This window comes from Cyclopterus lumpus, chromosome 13, assembly GCF_009769545.1.
Source record: "Cyclopterus lumpus isolate fCycLum1 chromosome 13, fCycLum1.pri, whole genome shotgun sequence".
Classification (NCBI taxonomy): Eukaryota; Metazoa; Chordata; class Actinopteri; order Perciformes; family Cyclopteridae; genus Cyclopterus; species Cyclopterus lumpus.
Genome location: NC_046978.1, coordinates 2,868,987 through 2,878,824, shown reverse-complemented (window position 1 = coordinate 2,878,824; position 9,838 = coordinate 2,868,987). Strand labels below are relative to the sequence as shown.

General features: G+C 40.9%; 2 protein-coding genes across 2 annotated transcripts; one reads left to right on the top strand and one right to left on the bottom strand.

Moving 5' to 3' along the window:
• Positions 1-1,038: 1,038 nt before the first annotated feature.
• Positions 1,039-2,311, bottom strand: crybb1l3 (crystallin, beta B1, like 3). The gene is made up of 5 exons (XM_034548559.1): positions 2,234-2,311; positions 2,009-2,127; positions 1,795-1,927; positions 1,332-1,474; positions 1,039-1,207 (listed from the first exon to the last, which is right to left on the bottom strand). Exons 1-5 carry the CDS (start codon positions 2,297-2,299, stop codon positions 1,039-1,041), a joined length of 630 nt encoding a protein of 209 aa, XP_034404450.1. The 5' UTR covers positions 2,300-2,311.
• A 4,305-nt stretch (positions 2,312-6,616) lies between these two features.
• Positions 6,617-8,126, top strand: cryba1a (crystallin, beta A1a). Its single transcript, XM_034548636.1, has 5 exons — positions 6,617-6,655; positions 6,822-6,940; positions 7,145-7,286; positions 7,490-7,632; positions 7,979-8,126. Exons 1-5 carry the CDS (start codon positions 6,617-6,619, stop codon positions 8,124-8,126), a joined length of 591 nt encoding a protein of 196 aa, XP_034404527.1.
• The last annotated feature ends 1,712 nt before the right edge of the window (positions 8,127-9,838 follow it).

Below are 9,838 nucleotides of genomic sequence, written 5' to 3'. Positions count from 1 at the left end.
ATTGGAGATTTATTGATGAAAACAGCTGCCTGCAGCCACTGGAAACCATGTTGATGAGAGCGGTGAGACTGAACTCAAAACAGCAAAGTTGTGGGCCAGAAGACCAAAATATTGCAGAGTTGGCTGATAATTCTTCTTCATATTACACATATTCCGTGTATCCATTGTTAATAAAACATATTGAATAGTGACACTTTATATAGCATATGGGTATATGACCATTATGACCCTCAAGGAAAATACAATACACAAAAGCAGCTTTATAATATTTTTATTTCATTTTTCTTCATTGGAAAGTTGCTTTCCAGATGCCGGCATCCCTGAGAAAGTGTAAAATGCAAATCTTCCTGACAGCCCGATCAATGAGATGAAACAGGCCAGACAAAAGATAATCACATCTGCAAAACACAACCCTGCACAGCCACTTTTCTCTTGTTATTCACAGGCTGGCCAGTGCCCTCATCCTTTCAGTGAAGTGAGCCTGTTGCTTTGAGATGAGCAGATAGTGCCTCCCTGTGCTTGGCAAGCTTACTGCAGTGCAGAGCTGAGAGCTGTCCATGGTAGTACTTTGTGAGGAAGGATATGATTGTTTATCCCTTTACTCTCTAAAATCTGTGGATCCCAGGAGTGGGAGAGGCATCATGATAGCTAGAAACACGTAGGCGAGTAAATAAAAATAAAATAAAAGGGTTATAATAGCATTGAAACAAACCAATAAACACAAACTATCAACTAATCCTCTATAATCCCCCCTTTCATAATCTTTCTACGAGGTCTGTAGACAGAGAGCATTGCTTCAGTTTTTTACCGGTGTTACAGTTACTCTGGAAGTCTGTGACAATCAGAGTGTCTTATTAGAATCATTCACGATGCCACATAATCCCAAATCCTACCAGTAAAAGCATAACAATATTCGAAAGCCATTAGCTTATGTGGCTAGGTGGCGGTTGAAGAATTTCCAAGGGATGGTTGGCAGCATGGCAAGCCTGACCCCTTTGCTATTCCCTCCTTTTAGCCCACAGTCTGCTGGACTCCTCTCTATGCGGTCATCTCGAAGCATCCCCTGCGGTGTGTCTGCATGTCTCTCACCCTGCGGATGGACTGGATCTGGGGGTGGTGGGCTCCCCACTCGTTCCAGTGCTTGTAAGGGCCCATTTCATACACATACTGGTAGCCGCGGTAGCCAGGGTACTGGTAGCCCACCCAGCTGTAAGGGGAAGTAGTGAGATACAAAAGTGAACCACAAAGCTCTACTTTTATTGGCCATGTAGCTTATCTAGCTGCTTGTCCTTTTAGTTTTCCTTTAGTTCAGATGAACAGAAATGACTTACGTTCCACCGGTGACCTGAATGCTGGCAACGCGGTCCTGGAAGCCATAAGACCACAGGCTTGGGATATCCTCATCGCACACCTCCATCTTACGACCCTCGAAGTTTGGACATTCAAACAGGCAAATCTTGTGATCCTGGGGATCCTGTAAGAGAAACAAATCACTTTTAAATTAGTAACTGCTTTTTCTGCTGGATTGAATAATAATGTTGTTTCAAAAGCCAGGACCAAACCTCCGGGGAAAACATTGAATACTTGTTGTAGTTGTCCGTATTTTTTTTAGTCAGAACATCGTCAAATAGAAATATAGTGGCAAGAGAAATGTTAGCTAATAAAAGCTTTAATCCAAAAATACTGGCAGTGGAATGAGCCGATAAATACGCATATAAGAGCATTCATAAAAAGCACTTTCCTTTTTGCCAATAGAAGATGGATGAGTGGTGAAAATAGAGCCAGGCAACTCACCATTTTGACGGGCCTGACGGACATGAAGCGATCACACCTGTAACTGTTGGACCAGGTGTCCCAGCGGGGATACTCTCCCTTCTCTAGCATGAACATCTCACCAGTCATGTTCTGCTGCTCATAACCCACCCAGCTGAAGAGATAGATGGAAAGACAGATCCATATTTAATTCAGTGTTGTAATACATCATTTGATGGCAGGTGTGCTGACTTACGGTCCACACTCCACTCTGATGGAGCCGATTCTTTCGAAACCCTTCTCGCACAGGTTTTTGCACTCTCCCACCAGGTCCATCCTACGGCCTTGGAAGTTCTCATATTCATAGAGGTATATCTGAAAGGTAAAACAAGCTGTTTGCATTTATCTCTGAAGTAAAACATATTTTCAATGCATAATTTTCTTTTTATGATTAGTCCATTAAATAAAGCCGTTAAAGTACCTTGTTATTGCGCAGCCCAATGGCAGAGTGGCTGCCAATGCTACCTTGAGCACCTGAGTGAGACATGATCAGATCTAGAGACAGAAGCACAAAGTCAGTCAGACATTTGTACATATCGCTGAGGGGCTTTGCAGAGGGGAATTACTGTTTATTTACTACTGGAAAGTACAAGTACAAGTACACAAAGAGTGGTGTGTGAGCAGGATCCTTAACGTTCATTCATTGTTTGCCTTTTGGCTTAAAGGGAACATTTTCTTGTTCATACAGTATCTCTTCTGTCGATGTTCACATAAAGAGACGTATGAAAAAAGAGATTTCTAGATGTACCTTTATTTTGTGATGGTTTTACTGTCAAATTAGGCTGAGGACGTTAAAGGGTTAACTAATCCACCGGTTTCCCCCTGACCATAATCAGAAGCCCTGATGGGTGTGGTTGAGGGAGCCCCTGTAACCACACCCAACAATGATGTCATGGTGCACTGACGGACCCTGGAGTACACTACTTCAACACTGTAGCAAGGAAAGAAGTTAAACTGCTGGAAGTCAACAAAAACAACATTTACAAGGGGTGTACGTTGCTCTTCAAAGTTAAAACATACTGTGGAAACAATCCATCATACTCTTTCTCTTCTTTTATAATGTACTGAAACAGAAACCTCAAGGCTTTACATTTTAAAACGAAAATAGAAATAAACACTATAATGTACAAGCATTTGTAAAACATGCTGTTCTTTCTTTTACTGTTTCCAGTACAAGTGAGTAAACAACTGAACTCTTTTTAATGTTTTGCTTGACCAAATACATCCAACAACATGTTTGTTTGCAACCTAATTTCCTCAGATTCTTCCCTCAAAGTGTTCCTCTGTATATTTCCCAGCTCATTCCCTGAGTTTTTTCCTTTCCATGAGAGCAAAGACACAAAGAACTGATTTCTCCAAACCTTCCATGATATATTTTGTATGGAGAAAGGATTTGGCAAAGCCCCTCATGTTTCTTTTACATCCTACCTCAGAATGAGCAGCTGAACATGAGAGCAGTACTAAAACGTAAAATCATACCCTATTGTATTTTATGTCAATATTCCATCTGCTCAGTCAAAAGTTAAGGTTTAAGAGAAGAGCCAATACTTGCTTGGTTCTTTCAGTCCAAAGTGTAAGCAGACAAGGAAAATCACAGTATTCCCCTTAATATCCAATGATATTAACAGTTCTTTAAAAGTTAGAAGACCTGAAGTAGAAACTCACAGTTACAATTGCAGGTTGAAACGGACCGACCTTTGGAGAAAGTGATGGACACAGGCTTTGCTAGTAGGTATATATATATATGTACATTCACATCCATGCCATGTCTATAGAGGCCGGATTCTGACTTCTCATTGGCTGTGTGCTCTTTGGAGCACGATGCAGGGTCAAAGGTCACGTTGCTTATCTACGGGCAAGTCGTGCTGATGCGGCTGCCTGTTTTGTTGTCCTGCACCATTGTGGGGCACTGGGAACAGTCACTGCCATCAGCAGAAAGTTTGCTTTTACACACACACACACACACACACACACACACACACAGAGTCAGTTTCTTTTGCTCACACTGCTCTCATATTTTCATTTATTTCAATATTTTCTTTGTTTATTCTCCCCTTCTGTCATTTTCTCCAGTTTTTCTGTGATCTGTTTTGTCTTTTTTTGTCTCTCTTTCTCTTGATCCTTGGTGCAGCCGGTCCAAGCCTTTGAGCCCTGTGTGTGTAATGTGCTGACTGCAGGAGCATCCATCTTTCTATTGTTTTGAGAGGCGAGTGTTGGACACTCTTTTACGTATTATAGTGCTGTACAGACAGGCGGTCTCCATACATCTCAGACAACCCCACATACACTTTCATGTCATATGCACACATACATACAGGAATATTACCTGTTTGTACCTTGTGGAAATAGAAACAAAGAACCTTGTGACCAAAAGACCACAGATATAATAAATTTTTATTTTTTTTTAACTATAAGCTAAACAAAACATTTGTATTTTGTCTGACAGCTTCCTATGTATTCTAATAAGTGACTGTACAGTGTATGATTACTTGCCCAAAGATCTCTCACACATATGGCACTAAATGCTTGCAAAACTAATTGCAAGAAGACAGATCTTGTTACAACATTTTGATTTCTACCCAATGTCGTTTTAATGACTTTGATGCAGCTGTTACAGTGGGGAAAGGCCTTTGGGCAAATATTCACCATATAAAGGGAATTATTAGAGCATAGAAATAGAACACACAGAAAATGTCAGCTTTATTATAAGACAATATGAAAACATTTGACATCTGAGCTGTTTTAGATATTTACATAGTCAACACGGGAGAAAGAACACTCTGGTTCCTGAGCCCTTTCCTGCCTACACTTTTGCATGACCTGCAGGTCTGAGGGATTTAAGCCTTTTTACAAAGATGGGGATTTAGGTGTGTTTCTGTCTTTTTGTGTGATCATTTTAACTTCACTTTTGCAAGTCAAACTACATGTACAGTAACAACATTAGTCTTTATAAAGGTATTGCAAACTTACAGCATATACAAGGTAACCTGGCATAACATTTTAACACCATATCTCTCATCATCTTCAGGATATGGCTCGAATATCAGTTTGCATATTCAAATAAATAAAAAACCTTCTACAGATGTTTGACTATGCAACCACAAAGCTCTCATCATGCTGTTTGTTGAGCTTAGAAAAATGATCCGCTTATTACAAATTGATATCAAACAAATCATACAAGGGTAGTAAAACATTACATTACATTTGAAAAGAATGCTAAATCACAGTTCAAACCTCAAACTAATTGACTAATAATGGCAAATAATTGTCTCACACAATTATTTAATTCATCAACGACCCAGAGTATCAATAGTATATTGTATGGAGCTATGTAATATGTAACAATGTTAATGTATTATTGGAGTTTTTGTTAAAACTACCATGAGTTTAGAGTTAGATAACTTGGTGAACTGCTTTGAAAACACTGACCTGTGGGGAAGCTTGTGTGAGGAATTTAAATGTTGTATAAAATGCAATGAAGGTGTACTTTTCCAGCATATTTAGGCTTAAGTGGATGTTTTAATTATTAGTTATTATTATCGTCAAATAAAAAAAACATTAAATTAAATAAAGTAACATTTAAAGATGTAAACTGACTTGAAGTTCAGTCTAAATGCACGTGTGGGATGTGTGAGTTCATTTGTATGCTCTGAATGTATTTCTGATGGCGTGAACAGGCCTTTACATGCCTGTTTCTGTCTATGACTGTGTGTGTGCGTGACTGAGCATGTGTGTGTATAGGACTGAGTGAAAAGGTGAAAGGACCAGAGACGTGGGGTCAGTTGACGTGCACATGGCGTGCAGATCGGAGACAGAGCACAGCTCAGTGTAGAAGAAACGGAGTATGTGCATTATTAAAATGCAAATCTAGCTTATTTTTCAGACAAATCTGTCTTTTAAGATAGAGATTTTAAATACAATTAAGTTAAAATGTTCTGTTTGTGGTCTACAATATCAGTTTGCTTTACACTTGAAGACTAAATGTGTTTTTCCTTTTGCACCAGAAGACAAGACTGGACCAGGCCGTGCCAGGACTTGGTCCGGCCTGTTAATTATGAACCATTTGGAACTTGTGCTTATCTGCACTGGGCACGGTGCCCTCCATCCAGTCCGAATGCAGCGAACTAAAGCCCAGCAGCTCAGTGCTGAACAATGACTGGTACAGCAATGTGCTGACTCCTGCCCCGACCCACAGGCCCAGCTGCTTTTCAGCACCAGCATGTATAAATAGGTCAGTTTACTCTGGGGTCAGGACATCGTTTTTGTGGAGCCCCCTGTGAGCACCGCACTGCTATTCTTTGGGGCCGGTCAGGTAAGCCCTCCATCTCAATCCATTCATCCTACAGACCTATGCAGACCATTGTCACTTTATCTTTCTGTGTCTTTTGTCTTTGATGTTTCTGCTGAGCCACATAAATGTATAGACTGAGGTCAGAAATGCACATGCAAACACATACTGACCATACATCAGGAGAACAAACAGCAGTGTGCCTACGACAACAGCTGCATCATCAAGTTTGAGCATATAGTCAGCTTCAAGAAAGGTGTCATACCCAAAAGCAGATGATGTAAAATAGTCCATTGTTCTTTCATAGAGGTCAAGATTATTCCCACTGTTTGAAACATGCATACACAGAACATATGAATATACCTTCTAAATAAGCTATTGCTAATAACTTAGCTCAAAAACACACATTGTAGTTTGTGTGAAGGAGAGTACAGGTTGTGTTTGAACTGGGTAATCCTGTACAATTCTCCCTACTCTCTTCACTGAAGGTGAATCAGCATTGAGACAGACAGTAGCATGGCTTTGAATAATCCCAACTCACTGGGACCATGGAAGGTGAGTGTGATGTCTTGCCATTGGTGCAGAACAAAAGCAGATTCACATTCTTTTTAAATTCATGCCTGGCCTGACGATGTCAATGATGTGTGCGTGTGTCTGTACACACATCAGTGTGTGCGTGTGGCTTGTGCATACTACATGTATGCATTTTTGTCCTCTCCAGATCACAGTTTATGACCAGGAGAACTTCCAAGGGAAGCGTCTGGAGTTTACCTCAGCATGCCAGAACATGATGGAGTGTGGCGTGGACAACATCCGCTCCCTGAAGGTGGAGTGTGGAGCGTAAGTCAAACTAAGTGCTCTGCAGAATGCTTCACACAGGAGGAAATGGCCTTCAGTTAAAGATATCTACCTGTGAAAACATTTATATTCAGCAACAATTGAAACATTCAGCAGATCCAATATCTGATAATCAGTCTGTTTTACCAAAGTGTCCTAACGGTCCTGCATGTTGTGTTCATGTGTCTGTCTGCTTGCTGGGGACAGCTGGGCAGGATATGAACACTCCAGCTTCTGTGGACAGCAGTTTGTGTTGGAGAGAGGAGAGTATCCACACTGGGAGTCGTGGAGCGGCAGCAACGCCTACCACATTGAGAGGATGATGTCCTTCCGCCCCATCTGCTCTGCTGTGAGTTTCTGTCTCACTCCAAAGGCTTCTGTTTCTCCTCTATTTGATGTCTCATGTGTCTCCAGAAGATTTTAAAAGAGTTCAAAAGAGTTCAATTTAAATCATCAAATTGACCCACTTGGTTTCTTGTGTGAAAAGCCTACAGATCCTAACAAGCCTAAACATAAATGGTGAAAAACCTTTCTTGCATCATGTGCACACAGAACCACAAGGAGTCCAAGATGGTGTTGTTCGAGAAGGAGAACTTCATGGGACGCCAGTGGGAAATAAACGACGATTACCCCTCTCTGCAGGCGATGGGCTGGGGAAACAATGAGATTGGATCTATGCAAGTTCAGAGTGGCTGGTAAGTCTCACCCTCTGCACTCAGATGGATCGATCTTCACGGGCTTCTGACATGCGAATGCTGCCATTAACCAACATGCTGCATTTAAACTCACATGGCACAATCTATGTTATAATAATACACAAACAATCTGCAGACACCTTAACCGCCACCTGATCCCATCCCTCAAGTGCAAATGATGTAATTCTTCATTTATTGCAACTTAACTTAATGCATAGTTAGGTATCAAGTGTATTAAGTATAGACCTTTTGAGATGTATTGCAATGGGACTTCTTCTCACATAATTTTGAAGTGGGGATATTTTCAATCATTAATCACTGGTTTCATTTCCTCCTCCCCCTCCAGCTGGGTGTGCTACCAATTTCCAGGTTACCGTGGCTACCAGTACATCATGGAGTGTGATCGTCATGGCGGCGAGTACAAACATTACAGAGAGTGGGGCTCCCATGCTCAGTCCTTCCAGGTGCAGTCGCTGCGTAGAATCCAGCAATGAGACCTGCGGCCTCTTCTCTGAACCTCTCACTCTTTACCTCCTCTCCCTCCTCTCCTTCCTCCTCCCCCTCCTCCCCTTAACCCAGTCATTCCAAGCTTTATCAAGCTCTGTCAGACCTTACTGAACTAAGGCTGACACTTTGCTGGTGCTTCACAATCAAGATGTTTACCACACTTTTGTTTTGTTTTGTTGCCAAATGAAAATAAAGAGAATTGATGGAAAGAATTAAGAAAATATTAAATAGTCACTGAAGAGAAGCCCCTGACTAACGCGTAACTGAGGAGGGAAGAGGGGAGGAAGTTAAAGGGCCCATGGCGGCAGGGTGGAGATGTCACTCAAGATGTCATTGCTCTTCATATTTGTGGGTAAAGATGATGTTACTACTGATCAGTAAAAAAAGAAAGTGCAACACAAAATAAACAGAAATACAAGAGTCTGCTGCTAACCTCCATCATGCTCAGTTGTGATTTATTTTCATTCTCTGTTTTTGGAACGTTTTATATTGAAGTACTTTTACACAAAAAGGGGCTCACAAATCCACATGAAGCTTGCGCCAAAGCTGAGCAGTGTAAATTAGGATAGCTCTTGAATTGCCTGGGTATAATAATTATAGGAAGTCTTACAGAAAATATGTAGATGGTGATATGAAAATAATGCACACATAAACATCACCAAATGCTACAACATATATTACTGGAAATCATGAGCAAGAGTTTTTTTTGTCTGAGAATATCATCCTCTGATATCATTGTAATAGAGGATTAAATACTTTAAAATATTAAATCAACCACTCAAAGTAGTAGTTTCAAAATGCAAACAAGTTAGATGCAATGTGGTTGCGCCGATCATAAGAATCATTGCATAAGTTACTGATAACAGTTAACAGCATAACAGCATTGACAAGAAAACCACTCAGTCAAATGTTAGCTTTAGGGAAAGAGTAGTTGAAAACATTAAGTCAATAAACCTCTATTTGAGCCAAAACCTAGATGCCTTAAGATAAATAGTTCCAGATCCTCTGCTCCATTGATAGCTAAACTATATTGGGTAAAAAGAGTCTCTAAACTAAAGCATATAGAAACATTCATCAAGTTTGTGTAATTATAGTGTGTGGCAGGCCCGTAGAGATCACCCCCGCAGCCCCCGCACTGCGGGGGGGCCTCGCATGGCAATTTTTTTTTTAAATCCAACACTAGCCAGCGCACTCAGTTGTATTGCGGCTAAGTGTCGGCTGACTCGGCTGTGTTCCGGCTCGATGCGGCCAAATGTGAGCCACCTTTGGCACATTTCACTGTTGCCATGTCTGGCCCAGGTGTAGCTGTTACGGACATGGGCAGATTCTGTCTGAGACATGGCAACCGGTTTATCGGCTGCCATCATCGACTCTGAATAATGTATTAAATAAATAATATTACATTACGTAATAACATTAAGATATCCCTCAAAGTTGTCTCTCTCATATAAAGCTACACAATAAAAAAAAGTATTTTAAACTGGCTTTATAAGTTTTAAATAATAGTTGTAAAGGCAATCGTAACAGGCAACCACTAGGGCCTCCTGCTACGCGGACTGGTGTTATTGTTGGGCCGCGGTGTATTCTGGGAGAACTACGAGGACATTTCTCTTGAGGAAAAATGAAACGCACATTTAAAAGTGGTGCCCAAAAGCGGCAATCAAAACAGAACATTTCTGAATTAAATGCCAAACTTCCC

What these genes read in the sequence shown, in the direction of transcription:
- crybb1l3 (XM_034548559.1), bottom strand. Translation starts at nt 2,299, where the DNA reads ATGTCTCACTCAGGTGCTCAAGGTAGCATTGGCAGCCACTCTGCCATT. An exon ending in ATCAGAGTGGAGTGTGGACC is followed by an intron (nt 1,928 to 2,008) that starts GTAAGTCAGCAC and finishes CTATCTCTTCAG; the next exon opens with CTGGGTGGGTTATGAGCAGC. An exon ending in ATTCAGGTCACCGGTGGAAC is followed by an intron (nt 1,208 to 1,331) that starts GTAAGTCATTTC and finishes TTCCCCTTACAG; the next exon opens with CTGGGTGGGCTACCAGTACC.
- cryba1a (XM_034548636.1), top strand. Translation starts at nt 6,617, where the DNA reads ATGGCTTTGAATAATCCCAACTCACTGGGACCATGGAAG. An exon ending in CTGAAGGTGGAGTGTGGAGC is followed by an intron (nt 6,941 to 7,144) that starts GTAAGTCAAACT and finishes TGCTGGGGACAG; the next exon opens with CTGGGCAGGATATGAACACT. An exon ending in ATGCAAGTTCAGAGTGGCTG is followed by an intron (nt 7,633 to 7,978) that starts GTAAGTCTCACC and finishes CTCCCCCTCCAG; the next exon opens with CTGGGTGTGCTACCAATTTC.